General features: G+C 38.7%; 1 protein-coding gene and 1 pseudogene across 1 annotated transcript in view; both read left to right on the top strand.

The window, feature by feature from the left end:
• The first annotated feature begins 799 nt into the window (after nt 1-799).
• The window catches only part of SGPP1 (sphingosine-1-phosphate phosphatase 1), a 40052-nt gene continuing 20907 nt past the window's right edge, over nt 800-19944 (top strand). Inside the window, exon 1 of the mRNA XM_045823910.1 lies at nt 800-1661. Within this exon, the coding sequence (XP_045679866.1) occupies nt 975-1661 (687 nt within the window). The 5' untranslated portion in view covers nt 800-974. The remainder of the gene's footprint in view (nt 1662-19944) is intronic.
• Nucleotides 11598-12602, top strand: LOC123808936 (annotated as a pseudogene).

Genomic DNA, 19944 nt, shown 5'->3' with positions numbered 1-19944 from the left:
AAATAACTTCCTGAAATTAGAGTTCTGAGGCTTTCTAATACAAACTATTCTTCCCAGAAGTCAATCTGTAACTTGTGAGACACTAAATCGACTTTATCAGACTCAAAAATCTATACACTGCATTAAGCCACCAATGAACCAGTTTCTGTGCAAACCCTGTAACTATTGGAATTTATTAAAAGGAAATTCTACATGTAAATTAAAAATGCCTGGGATCTCTTAACTTATACCACAATATTTGGTTTGTGACACAGTATTGCCCAGGGATCTACATGTAGTCCTGCCATCTCTGGTCAACTGGCACGTGACTGTCAGGACATTAACCCACATCGGCAGCTCAGTAATTACTTGTGATGATTTAGTTGAACGATTCCGGTCGCGTGGTAATTACTTCGCCTTCATTCACCATTTGATTCTGTGCCAGCAGGATATCCGGGTGCTCGGCCACTGGTACCGCCAAAGCTGGCACCAGGATCGCGTCCTCTCGGAGCCAACGTTCGAAGGACTACAGCCCACACCACCAGCCTGCGAGGAGAAGGGGGCTTAAGTTGGAGAGGGAGGACGCGAAACCTCCCGCACGCCGAGTTCCGCGATGCCTACTGGGTATTAAGGCGAACCCGAGGGCCGCGGCCGGGCGAGCCTCAGCACCCACTCGCAGCAGGGTGCACTTCGGTCGGACGCACAGCCCGGCTCCCTCCCAGAGCGACATTGGGGGGCGGGGCGGGGCTCCGCGCGCGCCGGCGCGTGGAGGCCGGGGGCGGTGGCCGAGCGCGCGCCGATAAGGGCGGGGCGCGCAGCGGCTGCTGCGGCCTGTGGCGCCGTCACCCGGCAGAACCCAGTTCGTGGAGCGAGGCGCTCCTGCTGCTGCTGTTGCGGCCACTGGCCACGCGCACGGGAGCGATTCGGGGCTGTGCGGAGCCGACCCGCCCTCCTGCCACCGTCCTCCCGTTCGCGGGCCGCGTGGGTCCGTTATCATGTCGCTGGGGCAGCGCCTCGCTCAGCTGGCTGGCCGTCTGCGGGAGCCGCAGAAAGTGGCCCATTTCCAGCGGCTGTGTGGGGTGGAAGTACCGCGGACCCGCTACGCCGCTGACCCGAGGGAGGATGAGAAGGCGGAGGCTCCCCTCTCCGGAGACTCTCGGTGCAGAGAGCGGCATCCAGGGGCGTGCGAAGGCCCCCAACCTCCCGGGAGCGACCGCAATCAGTGCCCCGCCAAGCCGGGCGGCGGCGGCACCCCAAACGGCGTGCGAAACGGGCTGGCAACCGACCTGGGCCCGGCCCCGCCACGGCGAGCGGGCACCCTGCGGCGAAACTCGCTGACCGGCGAGGAGGGCGAGCTGGCCCACGTGAGCAACTGGCCGCTCTACTACCTGTTCTGCTTCGGCACGGAGCTGGGCAACGAACTATTTTACATCCTGTTCTTCCCCTTCTGGATCTGGAACCTGGACGCCCTGGTGGGCCGGAGGCTTGTGGTCATCTGGGTGCTGGTCATGTACCTGGGCCAGTGCACCAAGGACATCATCCGCTGGCCGCGGCCCGCCTCGCCGCCCGTGGTCAAACTGGAGGTCTTCTACAACTCCGAGTACAGTATGCCCTCCACCCACGCCATGGCCGGCACCGCCATCCCCATTTCCATGATCCTCCTCACCTACGGCCGCTGGCAGGTAAGCTTCCCTGTCCTCGCCCCGCACAGCCTGGGGCAGTTAAAGTACTCGGAGTTCTCTTTGCTCTCCGGGGTTATTTTAATTTGGCTGTTTGTTCCTCTCCCAAACTTCTCTTTCCGCAAACAGGGTCATTTTAGATTTAAAAAATTAAATGCTTGAGGAAACCTGGAGACTTAGCCATCAAATCATATTTTAATAATAATGCCTTTCTTAGAATGCAAAGTTCTAACACTGTTCGTGAATACATTATAATTGGGCTTTGGTTGAGTTTTTAAACGGTTTTAATTCTTGTGCTGCATAGAATATAATTGTGATTAATTATAATATCCTTATAATGAATTGTTAGGTAACTAAGACTCAGTTTCACCGTAGTATGGGGGTGCCTTCCCCCCAAAAGATTCAGGCGTTGGTACAGTTTTTAGCTTTACTCTGAATCAGTGTTTATAAAACAATAGTACAATTCCAAAACAAGTGTAGTCGATCCAGGCAATGAAGTAATGAATTTTAAACGAAAGCCACCCTTTGTGGAAGTTAATGAGGAACAGCCTCAGTTCTCTTTTTAAGGGGCGTGGCTGCTAATTTTCTGGTAGACGCAAAGTTTTGTCTTCTGGATCTGTAGTCTGTAGTAAAGCTCCTGCATTATGATTGTTGCGTTAGCTTTACAAATTCGTAATTCTTAAAATTTGGGCTCTTGATCGTATTAGTGGGTTTGTGAAAATGGCAAGTATGACAGCAGGGTCAGCCTGACAATTTGGGAACAGTAATAGTAAACGTTTTCCATTTTGCTCACTTTTTTTGGCCTCCCATTTTTCTGTTTTTCATAGTTCATAAATGAGGTTTTAAAACTCTTTCTTATAGATGCAAAATTAATTCTTAGACTACTGTCTTGTTTTATCTGTTTTAAATTGTAAGGAGACCAGCCCCTTAATTTAAGAGTTAATAATTATGGAGGATCTAAGGAATCAGACTTTTTCAATGTGTTTCCCATTGCACCATAAAATCATCTTACATCAAGAAATACACGTTCTGTGTAAAACTTCTTTGTGATTAGCATACTTTCCCCAGATGTAGTTTCAGTAGAGATAAAATCTTGTTCCCATGGACACTTCTGTGCGGTGCATCTTTCCCACAGTACATGGAAACATGTAATGTGCATAGGAAGAATGGTAGGATTACCAGGCAAGAGTACCATGGACAGGTTTTTCCCCCCTATTTAACTAAAGGAGATTTACAGTGATACTCAGATTGCAAAGTGGAGCTGCCTGTTCTGCATATACATAAATATCTCAAATTTTTATTTAATCTGAATATTTCAGAATTTAAGGTATTCATTCAGTTATGTTTGGCATGATATTCACTGGTATTAGCTAATGATGTTTCTCTTATGTTGATGAGACTTTCAGGATTCTGTAGTTACAGGGCCTTTTATAACTCCTCAATGAATAGCTTTGTTGCATGTTATTAAGGTGAGCAGTCCAAATAGGTATTTATTGCTCGTCATTCACTCAGAACACATATTAACAGGGAGTCTGAAAGCAGTACTGATGGATTGTTTACAGGGTGCAGCTATCAGTATTCTAACATTTCAGGGTTATTTGAATCATCAGAATAAGTTTATCTTACTTTTTTTTAACAACCTGGTATATTAAATTCAAAGTTTGAGGAATTTGTATATCATACAATTTTAAAATTTGAGCTATACAGGACTTAATTTCCTAGTTTCAGACTGTCACTTTACTTACAGATGTGGAAAGACACATTGCATTAGAATTAATTTTATATAATTAAATTTCTTATTTTACATTTTTCACTGTAAATTTGAATTAACTCCTAAATTTGAATAATTGCTTATATTTTGGTTGTTTTGAAAGTCTTCCTTGTATGAAAGTTCTTTGTTTACAGACGTTTGACTGTAATAATTTAGTACAAAAACCAAGATGATTTTTTTTAACAGGAGAAAATAAAAGTTTAATTTATGTGCATGGGGAATTCACATAGGTACAATAAATCCATGAAAATTCTCAAAAACAGTGAGACAACATTGGGTATATAAATCTGTTTAAGCAAAGGAAAAAAGAGAAGGGGGAAATGGGGAATTAGATTTTAGAAGTGAGAATGGGCCACTTACAGGTAGTTGACAAAGAACACAGCTCTGGCTGGCATGGCTCAGTGGGTTGAGGCTGGCTTGCAAACTGAAAGGCCGCTGGTTCGATTCCAGGCCAGGGCACATGCCTGGGTTGCAGGCCAGGTACCCAGCTGGCCATATGCAGGATGCTGCCAGTGGATGCATCTCTCACTTGTAGTTTCTCTCCCTCTCTTTCTCCCTCCCTTCCCATCTCTAAAAATAAATAAATAAAATCTTTAAAAGAAAAAGAGCACAACACACAGGGCAGGAAAACTCCCCCTAGGTTACTCAGAAACAATGGGACACGGGGTATCCATGCAACAAGCAAGTGCCTGCAGCCCTCTTGCTTACTGTACTTAATTCAAATTGGGCTAAGGCAGATCCTAAATTCTCCTTTCTGAAGCAGGTTTTTCCATCTGTCTCTCTTAGGTAAGAAAAGGAAGGAAGTCTTAACTTTCTGAGTTTTTTGCAGCTTCAGGTTGACATAATTTTTGTCCCTTTAGTTTCATCTTTGAAACTTTATCTTTAAAATGTTTTAATTTATTGATTTTGAGAGAGAGAGAAACATCATTTTGTTGTTCCACTTATTTATACATTCATTGGTTGATTCTTGTACATGCCCTGACCTGGAATCAAACCTGCAACCTTGGCGTATGGGGACAGTGCTGTAACCAACTGAGCTACTCACCAGAGCCGAAACTTTAAATAATAAACTTTCACATTCCAGAAGCTAAGTTGGTAGTAGTTTGCTCCATATTTTATTGATTCAGTCTTTCAGTTCTGAGAATAATTCAGTTCAGATAAACATGTTGAGTCTCATTTCAGCAGTTGGTGCTGCACATGGGCTCTCAAAGTGAGGCCTGTACTGTGTGTGTACGCAGTCAGTTATTTAATAAGGAGTATGTCTTTGAATACAGAAGGAGCAGGAAGGGTAATGATTAGAGCAAATTATAAACCAGTTTCTGAGTCTGTAAGGCTGTCAGCTGAGAAGATTTCTGTATGTAAGTCTCAGAGTTTCTTTTGCTGAAATGAAGGCAGGCAGTGACTGATAGAAACACTGTGCTGTTTCAGCATCTCTGATGATGTCATCAGGTGTTCCAGTGAATTGGGCATGGCTTGCAAAGCATCAGTCATTGAGACTAAGTATGAGTTATTGTGGTGATTTTTCTGGTTTATATTGTGTCCTTTAGTTGCCATTTGTTATTGCAGGGCTCAAAAAGTTTTTAGAAAAAAAAATTTTAGTTTCTAATTCCAAGTCAAAAGATGGGAGAAAAATGAAACATTAGTTTGGAAGGTTATAGCCAAATATATAGGACAACTAGAAAATTCAAGATTCAGTTTAGTATATAGGTGAAAAATAAAACTTTAAAGGCAATTAAGTGAATTAGACTCTAATATCCACAACTGTATATTGTACAGAGTGTGGCAAAAGTAAGTTTTTTAGTTGTGAGTATGTGAAACCGTTTATAATTATATTATTATTTATTAATTATTGTATTTTTTTCTGTAGGACTAACTGTAAACCTACATTTGCCCCACCCTTTAGATTCTATGAAAACATAATTCTCTCCCTAAAATCATCCTCATTTTCCTCAAAGTTGGCAAAATTAAGGCTGTTGGCTGTATAAGTCTAGTTTCAATAAATTTATCTTGATTATTTGCAAAAATTCAACAAGAATAGCAATTGGTCACATAGGCTCTCTTAAGTTTGCTTTGCTGGAATCTCATAAGGAATCTCCAGAGCCTCTCAGAGCAAAGAAGCCCAGCCACATAGTTGCTCTCTGACTTTGCATGTAATACACATAGATTTGGGTGAATTCTTAAGGCCCCCCAAATGCCTTGAGGTTCTTTCTTTGCCATCTCTCAGGAAAGCAGCCTTTTTTTTCACCTGGAAAGACTGCCGTGAACCAAGTAAATAAGCAAGGTATCAGGTAGTTTTTGTAGTTTTTCCAAACGGCTTTTATCAGCTTCCAAAGTTAATCTGAGTTCCTTAAAGCTTTCTGGTGACATCCAGAGTCTATGCATGTCTCTCTCAAACTAGACATTTCATTCAAAGTCTTGGTTAATGAAACCAGTTTCCAATTGTGTCCTGTTATAAAAGAACAGATTCTCATTGAATTCACATAAACAACCATAGTACCATGAAAATTGAATAATACTCGCTAAGAGTTTCCAAATTCTGGAGGGATCAGGTAGGGAGAAAAATATAAAGGTTTCAATATTGCTTACAAAGGTGTAATTTACCAAACTACTTTAAGAAAAAAAGTTTCTTTATATCTGGAAAACAAAAAATTGTTTAAATCAGCAATATTTTAAACAAAGTCATAAAATAATAACTTTATTAAGTTCAGTCAGCCACACATAATCAATTCTTGTTCATCTAGATCATCTGCCAGTATTTCTATAAATCCAGTTATTCTTTAGAGTTCTATAAATCTGAATCAAATTTAAAGTTATCTGAAAATGTATTCTCAGCAAATTACATTTTAAAATAAATCAGTATCCTTTTCATGGATCTTTGAGATGAAACCTATTTGCAATGCAGCAGAGTAAAACAATGACCGTGTGTAAATGACAAAACTTAAAATGACATGGTTGTAGATCTGATTATAATGCGATTGACAAAGAACTTTGCTTTTGTGTAAGATACAACATTCTGAGATAACAACTAGAATTGTAGATGAAGTTTTATCAAAACTTGGTAGACTCTTGGAGATTTTTATAAAATCTTTAGAACATTTATTTTACTATTACTCTGTGTGCAGATAAAACAAATTATTATTTCTCTATTTGACAAAGCTTCCCATATAATTCATATAAGCATATCAAATAGAGCTAGTTGGTTAAAATTTCTCTTTTATAAGGAGAGAAAATAAATCCTTTAGATCACAGGTGGCAAACACAAGGCCTGCTGGCTGAATCCGGCCCTCTACCTTATTTTATCCAGCCCAGCACCTTGTTTCTACCTGGTGGCAACACCGAGCTCCTTGCCGCTAGTTAAGGAGTAGTTAGTTACATTTATACAGTCTTAAAATTACATTTGGCCCTTTGAAAGGCAACTGCGAGGCTCATGTGGCCCCTGATGAAAATGAGTTTGACACCCCTGCTTTCGATATTTCAGGGGCTTATTGGAATAGCCCGAAGCCATTTCAAGGTTAAGAAAAAGTCTCCTAAAATTTCAATGTTGGGTCCTGGCTGGGTGGCTCAGGGTGTTGGAGCGTTGTCCCATACACCAAAAGGTTGCAGGTTTGATTCTGGGTCAGGGCACATACCTGGATTGCAGATTCAGTCTCTGATCAGGGTGAGAATGGGAGGCAACTAATCTCATATAGATGTTTCTCTCTCTCCACCCTTCCTCTCTCTAAAATCAATAGAAATATATCCTCAAATGAGGATTAATAAAAAGAAACAATGAAGCCCTGGCTGGCGTAGCTCAGTGGATTGAGCGCGGGCTGCGAACCAAAGTGTCACAGGTTCGATTCCCAGTCAGGGTACATACCTGAATTGCAAGCCATGACCTCCAGCAACCGTATATTGATGTTTCTCTCTCTCCCTCTATCTCCCTCCCTTCCCTCTCTAAAAATAAATAAGTAAAAATTAAAAAAGAGACACAGTGTAAAAAAAAAAAAAAGAAACAATGAAAGCCTGGTGTTTTTCTAATTGATAGTAGTTTTGGTTTACGGTCCTGTCTGTCCACTGTGCCCCTACTGCTTATTCAGGATAGGTGTGGTTGCTTATATATGCTTAGGATGCTGAAACATCTCTGGAAACTGAGTTATCTCATATATCATTCCTTTGGTTTGTAATAATTACTCCCTCCTCCCTGTCACTTAATGTTCTTGCTTGAAATCCGCTCAAGATTCACCTCCTATATGGAACTTTTGAAATTAACCCTTTCTGGTTTGTTATTCCTTATTGGTTCTTAAAGTGACAGTAGACCAAAAAAAAATTACTTGGGGACTTGTTTAAAGTGAAGATTTTTGCACCTTACTCCCAGAGATGCTGATCCATTAGGTAAGTGAGGGACATTGCATTTTGCTCAAGTTCCACAAAGCTTTTTGATGAAAAAGATGTATTTTCTTTAACCCCTTCCAGTAAAATTAACTTTTGATGGTTAGAATAGATATTTTATATATCTCCAACAGTACTGTCTCAGCTCTTTTTCAGTTCTACTCTTTGAATCTTTTAAGGTATAATACAAAAAGGAAGTTCGGAGCAGTATGGCTTAAAGGAAGTATTTGGTATTGGAAGAATTTTTTTTTAACGTTGTAGTGATACAAGATAGAAAGTGTTATGGCATTTCTCTAGATATTAAATAATTTGATATCTATTGGCCAGGGTAATGATTATTGCTCTCATATTATTCACTGGAATTTTTTGTAGCCTGAATAGGGAAAATAATAGATAATAAGAAACATTAGAATTAAGGACATAGTTCTTTGAAGAATAGTCTAAAATAAAAATTAAGCATTCAGCCATGGCTGGTGTGGCTCAGTAGGTTGGAGCATCATTCTGCAACCGAAATGTTGTGAGTTTGATTCCCATTTGGGGGACATACGTAGGCTGCAGTTTGATCCCCAGACCGGGTGGCAGGGTGCATGCATTCCCCTGTCCTGATATGATCCCTGGTCTGGTTCCTGGTCTGGTCATGTAGGAGACGCAACCAATCAGTGCTTTTCTCTCACATTGGTAGTTTCTCTATGTCCCTTCCTCTCTCTCTAAAAAGCAATGAGAAAAAAAGAATATCCTCCAGTAAGGATTTAAAAAAAGAAACATTTATTTTGTATATATGGTTGATGTACTTTCCAGAAATAAAATCTTCATTTTAAATAATATAGCATATAATGAGTTCTAATTATATACTTGATTGAATAACATTTAAAAAGCTTTAGATGAATTTCATTTATGAAAAATTAGTGTCATTACATACTCTTTAGCCAAATGTATTCCTTACTAGTCCATATGCTTTTACAATTTTTAGTAATAATAATAATAGTTATATAATATTATTGATACTAACATGTATTAAGGTCTTATCATTGGTCAGACATTGTTTGAAATGTCTATAACCTTATTTAGTCTACTTTTATAACATCCCGGTGGTTGGGCCTACTAGTAGTAACAAGTTTACATATTAGGCAACTGAGGTAGAAGGAGGTTAGGTAAGTAACTTACTCAAAGTAACACAGCTAGTAAGTGGCAGAGGCTGAATTAAACAGATACACTCCAGAGCTTATAGAGAAAACTTTTCAAATCACACTAATTTTGAAAGGAATATTTGCTGTACACTGTAATAAATATTTTTGAAATAGATATCATTGTTCTTAAAATATAAAATAGCTTTCATATGCTTTAAGAAGATGATGTGTGAGGGTATGTACATAGGCAATATCCACCAATATTTTTACTTCAAACATATATTAAGTTGACTGAAATCTAATGCAGATTTGATTACCCTTCTTTTTCTTCTATATTCCTGACTAAATAAAAAATTCAATGAACATAATGAGAGCTTTGGAAAAGAAAAGCACATGAGATATTCTGTCAAAATACAGTTTATTGTAGATAATAAAGAAGATATCTCTGAAACCATGAAAAAATAAAAGGAAGAAAGGCAAGACGTAAGAGTTACAAAAATAGGTCACAAATGGCGAAGACCAGAAAATGCTTCAGGAGCCAAGGGAAACTGACCACTATAGTAATTCTGGCAAAAAACAGTTTATTAAAGATCAAATTTTAAAAAAAAAATCAAGTTTTTTTACTACTTGATTTCTTTTTACCTAGAGTGATACTTGTGTTCAAAATGCACATTTTTTCTGACTTTGTAAGTGCTATTAATTATTGATTTAAAATTAATTTTATTTGCTTATTTGAATAGGTAATACATTGTAGAAACCTATTTACATAAAAATATGGAGAGGAAAGTACATTTCTCTTCTTCTGTTCCACAGATAGCATCTCTTTTCCAGAAGGATTTACTGTTTTATGTTTCTTGTTTAGCCTTCGAGAGATAGTCTTTACTTTTGTGGACATATATTTGTATAGTTTATTTTTCATACTGTTCTTTACCTTGGTTTTTTTGTTTGCTTGTTTTTTCATTTAGAAATATACTATGGAGATTTTCCTTTTCTTCTACTCAACAATAAATAAATACTAATTTTGTGCTTGGGATTGTTTTTAATGCCTTAAATAACTTAACTTTTTTAATCTCTATAAAATCCTATGATTATCATCACTGGGTTTTTTAAATTTTATTTTAATCATTGTTCAAGTACAGTTTTCTCCCTTTTACTCCCATTCCAGCCCACCCACCCATCTCTCCCCACTTCCCTCCCATTATCACCCTCCCCCTAGTTTTTGTCCATGTGTCCTTTAAATTTGTTCTTGTAAACCCTTCCCATTTTCCCCTGAAATTCCCTCCTCTCTCCTCTCTGTTCACTGTCAGCCTGTCCTCTATTTCAGTGTCTTTGACTACATTTTGCTTGTTTCTTTGTTTTGTTGTTTAGGTTCCTGTTAAAGAGATTATATGGTATTTGTCTTTCACTGCCTGGGTTATTTCGCTTAGCATAATGCTTTCCAGCTCCATCCATGCTGTTGTGAATGGTAGGAGCTCCTTCTTTCTTTCTGCTGCATAGAATTCCATTGTGTAAATGTACCATAGTTTTTTGATCCATTCATTTACTGATGGGCATCTAGGTTGCTTCTATTATCACTGGTTTATAGAAGAAACTGAGGCAGAAGGAAGGCAAGTAACTTGCCCTAGGTGACTCAGCCAGTACATAACGTTGATTCAAACCCAGGAAGTTTGGCTGCAAAATGACACTGTACTACTGTGTAACACTGCCTATCCGTAGTACTAGGTTGGCCAAAAAATCCATTAAGATTTTTCCATACAATGGCTCTAATGGTGCTTAGTTGTCTTTAACTTCATTTGAAACAATTTTGTTAAATTATGTTGTGACATTTGTCCTATCAGCATGCATTTAAAAAAAATTTTTATTGTTGTTCAATTACAGTTGTCTGCATTTACCCCCCACCACTCTCCCCAACCCCAGCCAAACCCACCTCCCTCCCTTGCTTCCACCCTCCCTTTTGGTTTTGTCCATGTGTCCTTTATAGTAGTTCCTGAAAACCCTCCCCCTCATTGACCCCTCCACCCTCCCCTCTGGCTATTGTTAGATTGTTCTTAATTTCAGTGTCTCTGGTTATATTTTGCTTGCTTTTTTCTTTTGTTGATTATGTTCCAGTTAAAGACATTTTTTAAAAAAACTTATCGAAATTAGTGAATTTTTCTGCAGCCATTTTAATATCGAAGATGGAAGAAAACATGCAACATTTTCAGCGTATTATGCTTTATTATTTCAAGGAATGCAAAAACTCAGTTGAAACACAAGAAAAGATTTGTGCAGTGTATGGAGATGGTGCTATGACTGAGCGAATGTGTCAAAAGTGGTTTGCAAAGTCTCTTGGTACTATTGAAATTTTGGCCAAATAGTTCTTTGCTGTGGGGCTGTCTTATGCACTGGAAGATGTTTTGCAGCACCCCTGGCCTCTACCCACTAGAAGTCAATAGCGGGAGATAGCCAACATACTGAGAATATCCAAATCAATAAAGTTACTAGTAAAAATGAAAAATGTAAATGTATCTTATTTTACAGAAAAAAACATAATGTACTTTTTGGCCCATCTAATAGTATAGAATTAGTAGAGAATTCTAGGAAAACTGCCGAGACTTTGTCTACCCACTGGCACAGGCCTCTTGCCTCCACTGCTCTTCCATCTTTGCTGGTCTACTCCACTTCCAGCTTGCCATGGGTGATGATATTACTGCACTTGTGGTCAACAGTGGCTCCAGCATGTGTAAGGCCACCTTCCCCTCCATTGTGGGATGCCACCTGGCACCAGGGCATGATGGTATGGATGGGCCAGAAGGAATCCTGTGTGGGCGATGAGGCCCAGATCAAGACAGGAATCCTGACCCTGAAGTACCCCATCGAACATGGCATTGTCACCAACTGGGACGACTTGGAGAAGATCTGGCATCATAGTGAGCTGCATGTGGCCCTCAAAAGAGCACCCATCCTGCCCACCGAGGCCCCCAGAACCCTAAGACCAACTGTGAGAAGATGACCCAAATCATACTCAAGACCTTCAAAACACCTGCCATGTGTGTGGCCATCCAGGCTATGCTGTCCCTGTGTGCCTCTGGCTGCACCACTGGCATTGTGAAGGATTCCAGTGACAGGGTGACCCACACTGTGTCCCTGTAGAAGGGCTGTGCCCTCCCTCATGCCATCCTGCATCTGGACCTGGCTGGCTGGGACCTGATAGACTACCTCATGAAGCTCCTTAAGGAGCATGGCTACAGCTTCACCACCACAACCGAGTGGGAAATCATATGTGATATCAAGGAGAAGCTGGGCCACGTTGCCCTGGACTTTGAGCAGGAGATGACCAAGGCTGCATCCTCCTCCTCCCTGGAGAAGAGCTATAAGCTGGCCCACTGGCCAGCCATCACCATCGGCAACAAGCGGTTCTCCTGCCCAGAGGCCCTCTTCCAGGCTTCCTTCCTGGGCATGGAATCCTGTGGCAGGACCACCATGTACCCAGGCATCACCAACAGGACACAGAAGGAGATCACAGCCCTGGCTCCCTGCATGATAAAGATCAAGATCAATGTGCTCCCTGAGCACAAGTACTCTGTGTGGATCAGTGACTCCATCCTGGCCTCCCTGTCCACCTTCCAGCAGATGTGGATCAGCAAGCAGGAGTGTGACAAGCCCCATCCCTCCACCGACCACAGCAAATGCTTCTAGGTGAACCGTTACTTAGTTGATTACACCCTTTCTTTATAAAACCTAATTTGCACCTGCAGAAGCAGAAAATGAGATAAGATCCATATTGCTTTATTTGTTTATTTGATGTTTTTTTGTGTGCTTGACTCAGGATTTAAAAACTGGAACAGTGGAAGTAATAACAGTCTGTTGGAGCAAGCATCACCAAAGTTCTACAGTGTGGCCAAAAACTTTGATTGTACATTGTTCATTTTTTTAAGTAGTCATTCCAAATATCTGTGAGATTCATTGTTACAGGAACTCCTTTGCCTGCCCCAAAGCCACCCACTTCTCCCTAAGAAGGGCCAGCCCTTGCCAGCGTCCTCACAGGGGAGGGGTGATAGCATTGTTTTGTGTAAATTATGTAATCAGATTTTTTAATCTTCACCTTCATACTTGTCCTTTTGTTTTATTTTGAATGGTCAGCCATCATGGCCCCCCTTTTTGTCCCCAATTTGAGATGTATGAAGGCTTTTTGGCCTCCCTGGGAGTGGGTTGAGGTGTGGAGGCAGCCAGGGCTTACCTGTGTACACTGACTTGAAACTGGTTCACACACCATAAAGAAAAAAAAAAACACTCTAGGAGAGAGATTACTGGGTCAATGTGTATACATTTAGAACATTTAGAGCTCTTTTATGTATAGACAAAAATGCTTTCCAGAAAGGTGCATCAATTTTCATTAAACTAGCAGTGTATGGGAACAAGGCAGATCTATCATTAATGTATTATCCTTGTCAAATGTTGTTTACATATACACTATCCATTCCTTGAATTCAAAATATAATGTCTGCCTTTGTCCCATCCTTAAATTACTCTGATTTTTTTTTAATTCTAGTAAAAATAGTTTTTGTAATTACTTTAATTTCTAGTAATTATATTGACTTCTTTTACTAACTTCTATGACTATCAGTGGAAAATGCCATAATATAAAAAATAATTCTGATTATGTGTGATAAATAGTTAAGGAAAGCATATCAGTAAAAATAAAACTGTTGGGTAGAATAACTGAAGGAAATGACAAGATAAGTGTTCCTGTAGCAGGATGTGCAATGAAAAGATTAGGTGGTGGTATGAAGTTAAAAGCATCTAGGAGGTTCTGTGAACTGTTTTGGGTTTGGTAAAATTTTATGAATTTGAAAATAATGTGAAGACCTGCAAATTTTTCTTTCTCTTTTGATAAGATCTAAAGATTGAATTTAAGTAAAAGCTTATTTGAGGAGATACATAAATTCGGCAGATAAAGGTCAACATTCTCTAAGAAAAAGAAAACAGAAACTAGGAACTCCTACCAAACTTAAAATTATTACCTATTTGTAATGACAAAAGTGTAAAGTGTAAAGTAATAAGCATGTTAAATTATAAAAGGCATTAGAATAGATCACTAGAATATAATACTAAATGTTATTTAGCATTCCCTGGGTCTATTTCTTCATCTGTAAGATCTCATACCTCTAATTAAATGAAATTTGTACCTAGTCTCCATTATAAGAAAAACCTAATTAAAAGATAACTGAGTGATAATCTGCTTGATCCTGGGGATACAAACAACATACTTTATACATGAAGGTCAGCTTAGTATAGTGGTTGAGCTCAGACTCAGTAATCAGACTTTCATTGTTTGAATCTCAGCTCTGTAATCAGTATATATCTGTTCGATCTTGGGCCTCTCTTTGCCTCAGTTTAATTTAAATTAGAGTACCTACCCCATAGGGTTGTTCTGATGATTAAATGAGTTAGTACTTGTAAAGCTCATAGCATAGCACCTGTTACATAGTAGTTGTATGTTAAATAAAATTATTTCATCTATTAACATTTCAGTAAAGAACAAATCCACATTCATTTCTTCTAACATCTACCTAGAATTGAATTTTGTTGGTCTATCAGAGATAAAGGATTAGATTAGGTAGGATTTTAGGTAGAGAGAGAGTAAAGTGGAGGACAGTACAACAAATGTGTACAGAAGTGAGAGAGAAGTTGGTCAGATTTCTACGGCAGAGGAAAAGGGGAAAGACATAGTCCTTCCTAGTCCTTCCTAGCCCTTCCTAGTCCTTCCTAGTCTTTCTGGTTCTGACTTTAAAAAATAGAAACTAGGGCTCATACAGAATTGCTATATTTGCCAATCGGGAAAAGACAGAATTTGAGTTTTCTATTATAATGTCTTTGCATTTTGGAAATTACTGTACTTAATTGTTCCTACTCTATTTTCTCTTCCAAGGCACCCAAGCAGCTCCAGAAGAGCTATTGTCTCCCCGAACTAGATTTGCTCCCAACCTGTGAGATTTGAATAGGGATTTTTAAAAAAACAAATCATCACAGAATCCACACTAGGCACTGGAAAAGTTTTCTGGTGCCTTGTAACCAATAGGGCTAGATTATCCAAGAGACAGATTAAAAAATTATTTGATAGGTTGTAATTAGAATGAATTAATGAGTTGAAAACTGTATGGAAAACTGGATTTACTATTTCTTTTGTTTTTGCTCTGGTTTCTGCAGAGGCAATCAGGAACTTCTTGTTCTTAACTAGCTGGGAAGCTGTGGTCTGCCTGCAGCTCTAAAATGATGTAACACATAGCCCTTCTCTTTCTTTCCTTACATATCTCTTCCCTATAATAGGAATTGAGAAATGGATCCTATTTTGTTAACATAATGCTACATCAATTAGTATGGTAGTAAGTAGTACTTTCCTTATTATGATTTGGAATATGAAATGTATTTAAAATTATTAATACTTATGTGATGAGTTCTGTTAAACTGATACTTGTGACTTAGAGAAACAGTAAGTAACTAAGATGACATTAGATATGAAGAGGTCAAAACAATAGATTAAGTTGAAAATGTTTCAGTTCACTTTTTTATCATTAATATGTACATTAAATGACTGGATATAGGTCACTTTTTGTTTTACCTATTTGAACCCATATATTATTCTACATTAGCCTACCAGTGTGGAAAGTGCCATGAAGGAAGACATGGTATTTTGATTACGTTTTTGTTTTGTTTGTTTTTGCCTTTAGCATAGAAAATACAGTTCACAATATACTGGTTGTTATATGAAAAAATATATACACACACACACCCCTGATCATCTAGCACTCAAAAGACTAAGAATAGAAGGGAATCTCCTTAACATGATAATGGGCACTTATGAAATATCTACACATAACATTGTACTCAATGGTGAAAGACTGAAAGGTTTCTCTGCAAGATTAGGCAAGGATGTCCACCTCTCACCACTGCTATCTAACATTGTGTATAGTAACTTCTAACCAAAGTAATTAGGAAAAAAAAAGAAAAGAAATAACACGTCTAAATTGGAAAGGAAGAAGTAAAACTTTGTTTACAGATGACATGATCTTTTTTAAAAAAATATTTTCCTTTTAAAAAGATTTTATTATTTATTTTTAAAGAGAGGGGAAAAGAGAGGGAGAGAAACACCCATCAGTTGCCTTTCCCACATGCACCAACTGGGGATGGAACCCACCACCAGGCATGCGTCCCAATTGGGAATCAAACCAGCAACCCCTTGCTTTGCAGGTTGATGCCCAACCAACTGAGCCACACTGGTCAGGGAAACAGATGACATGATCTTAAAAATAAGAAATCTCAAAGAATCCATATTCATTTATCCACTTCTTCTATGGTTAATAAATGAATTCAACAAAGTTGCAAGGTACAAGATCCAGCACCCAAAAGCTGTTCCTTTTTAAAATTTTTTTATTGTTATTCTATTACAGTTGTCCCAGTTTTTCTCCCTATGCTCTCCTCCATGCAGTCGACCCCATGCTCCAGCAGTCACTTCCCTCACTGTTGTCCGTGTCCATGGGTCATTCATATATGTTGTTTGACTAGTCTCTTCCACTTCTTTCCACCTTTATTCCCCTCCACCCTCCTTTCTGGTCGCTGTCAGTCTGTTCCAATAGTCCTCTCATTCTGTTTTGCTCATTAGTTTATTTTGTTCATTAGAATCCTCTTATAGGTGGGATCATATGGTATCTCTCTTTTACTGACTGGCTTATTTCACTTCGCATAATGCTCTCCAATTCCAACCATGCTGTCAGGAAGGGTAGAAGCTCCTTCTTTCTTTCTATTGCATCATATTCCATTGTGTAAATGTACCATAGTTTTTTGATCCACTCATTTACTGATGGGTACTTAGGCTGTTTCCAACACTTGGCTATTATAAATAGTGCTGCTATGAACATAGGGGCACCTAAGTTCTTTAGAATTGGTGATTTGGAATTCTTAGGGTATATTCCCAGCAGCATAATTGCTGGATCAAAAGGCAGTTCCATTTTTAGTTTTTTAAGGAAATTCTATACTGTTTTCCACAGTGGCTACACCAGTCTGCATTCCTACCAACAGTGCACTAGGGTTCCCTTTTCCCTCATCCTTGTCAGCACTTGTTATTCGTTGATTTATTAATGATGGCCATTCTGACAGGTGTGAGGTGATCATCTCATTGTAGTTTTAATTTACATCTCCCTAATGACTAGTGATGTTGAGCATCTTTCATATGTCCAAGGGCCATCTGTATGTCCTCCTTAGAGAAGTGCCTATTCAGCTCCTTTACCCATTTTTTAATTGGATCGTTTATCTTCCTGGTGTTGAGTCATATGAGTTCTTTGTATTTTGTAGATCAAACCTTTGTCTGATGTATCATTGGCAAATATGTTCTCCCATATGGTCAGTTCCCTTTTCATTTTGATGATGGTTTCTTCAGCCATGCAGAAGCTTTTTAATTTGATGTAGTCCCATTTGTTTATTTTTTTCTTCATTTCCCTTGCTTTAGGAGATATATCAGCAAACATACTGCTACATGGGATATCTGAAATTTTGCTGCCTTTGTTTTCCTCTAGGACATTATGATGTCACAACTTGTATTTGCCTTTTATTCTGATGTATGGTGTAAGTTGGTGGTCTAGTTTTCTTTTTTTACATGTACCAGTCCAGTTTTCCCAACACAATTTATTGAAGAGACTATTTTTACTCCATTGTATGCTCATATCCCCTTTTGTCAAATATTAATTGACCATAGAGAAATGGTTTTATTTCTGGGATCTCTATTCTGTTCCATTGATCTATGTGTCTGTTCTTATGCCATTAACAGACTGTTTTGATTACAGTGGCCTTGTAGTATACAAGTATAGTTTGATATCAGGTATTGTGATCCCTCCTACTTTGTTCTTTCTCAAGGACTCTGCAGACTGCTGAGGCTTTTCAGGATCTTTTTTATTGCATATAAATTTTTGAAATATTTGTTCTAGATCTGGGAACTATACCAATAGTATTTTAATAGGAATTGTATTGAGTCTATAGATTGCTTTGGATAGTATGGACATTTTAATGATATTATTCTTCCAATCCATGAATATGGTATATGCTTCCATTTATTTTTATCATCCTCAATTTCTTTCTTCAGTGTTCTATAGTTTTCTGAGTACAGGTCTTTTACCTCCCTGGTTAAATTTATTCCTAGGTACTTTATTTTTCTTGTTGCTCTAGTAAATGGGGTTTTCCCCCCTAATTTCTATTTCTGATGTTTCATTGTTGGTGTACAATAATGCCATCAATTTCTGAATATTGACTTTGTATCCCACTATTTTGCCAAATTCACTTAATGAGGTTGAGTAGGTTTTTGGTGCAGACTATAAAGTGTTCTATGTACACTAACATGTCATCTGTGAATAGTGGCAGTTTTACTTCCTCCTTTCCAATTTGGATGTCTTTTATTTCTTTTTCTTGTCTGATTGCTGTGGCTAGAACTTTCAGTACTATGTGGATTAAGAGTGGTGAAAATGGACACCCTTGTCTTGTTCCTGATCTCAGTTGGAAAGCTTTTAGTTTTTGCCCATTGCATATAATATTGGCAGTGGGTTTCTTGTATATGCTCTTTATGATGTTGAGGTATGCTCCCTGTACTCCCACTTTGCTGAGTGTTTTTGTCATAAATGGGTGCTGGATTTTATCAAATGCTTTTTCAGTATCTATTGATATAATCATGTGATTAAAAAACTCTTTTTCTATACACCAGCAATGAACAATCTGAAAAGGAACTTTATAAAACAATTCAATTACAATAGCGCCCAAAAGGGTACAATACCTAGGAGTAACTTTAACCAAGTAAGTGAATAACTAGTACACTGAAAACTACAAAACATTACAGAAATAAATTAAAGACCCTTATTTTTGAGATAGGATATGAGAGGGGACCCCCAAAAACCTGGAATTATCTTCTGGAGGGTGGACCCCTTGTAGTACAGGCTTCCCCTGCTAGGTGAGTGTTCTTGGAACCCACCTGTATCAATGTACCAAGTGGCATTGTTATGAGAGGCTGCGTTTGGCTTCAATGAATTTGTTTGGAAGATTCTTTCAGTGTGTTTGCCTATTTCACGATGGGTCATTTATGAGTGTACCTGCCCACACAGCACTGAGTGTTCAGTAATTTTTGACCAAATGGCATGACTCCCTCCTCTCCCCTCCCTATTTACCCAATCTTACCTGGAGCAACTTTTTTTTTGTTTCCCTGGATGAAAAAAGTCCTCAAAGGGAAACATTTTGCCGATGTGGAAGAGGTGAAACAAAAAACAGCAGAAGCACTAAAAGGTATCAAAATCTGTTTTGAGCAGTGGAAAAAAACATCTAAATAGGTGTATTGCATCAGATGGAGAGTACTTTGAAAGTGACTGAAGTTTAAACATGTAAGAATAAACATACACTTTTTTATAAATAAATTCTGGGTTTTTTGGATACCCCCAAAAATGTGCTGTTGGATTTGGTTTGCTAATACTATTATAAAAGATATTTGCATTAGTATTCACAGAGGATATTCCTCTGCAATTTCTTCTTGTGATGTCTTTGTCTGGCTTTGATATTAGGGTGATAATGGTCTCATAGAATGAATCAGGAAGTGTTCTCTCCTATTTTTTGGAAGAGCTTGAGAAAAACTGATGTTAAATCTTCTTTAAATGTTTGGTTGAATTGACAGGGGAACTCAAGAGCTAAAGATTTCAGCTGTAGTTATAGTTGATATGCTTAAATGATTATTGCATGTGGAAAGTTGTTGTTCCAGGAACTGTAATACATGAGCAATGTGACTCGAGGAGGTAGATGAGCAGCTGAACCTTTGTGCCCCAGAGGTTCTCTGAGCCATTGTGTTCCTGGGAGGGAACATCCAGTGACACAGATAAAGAATTGTTGAGACTATAACTTATCTGACTAACCTTTTTTTCAAATCCCTTACCTACCCTTTTCTTCTCCTTATGAAAAAGGTCAGCTTGAGATGAAATGTTAAAACAGTTTTTAGGGTATATAACCCACCATCTTC

Source organism: Phyllostomus hastatus, unplaced genomic scaffold, assembly GCF_019186645.2.
Source record: "Phyllostomus hastatus isolate PE091 unplaced genomic scaffold, TTU_PhHast_1.1 phas_scaffold_501, whole genome shotgun sequence".
NCBI lineage: Eukaryota > Metazoa > Chordata > Mammalia > Chiroptera > Phyllostomidae > Phyllostomus > Phyllostomus hastatus.
This window is presented reverse-complemented; position numbering and strand designations above follow the sequence as displayed.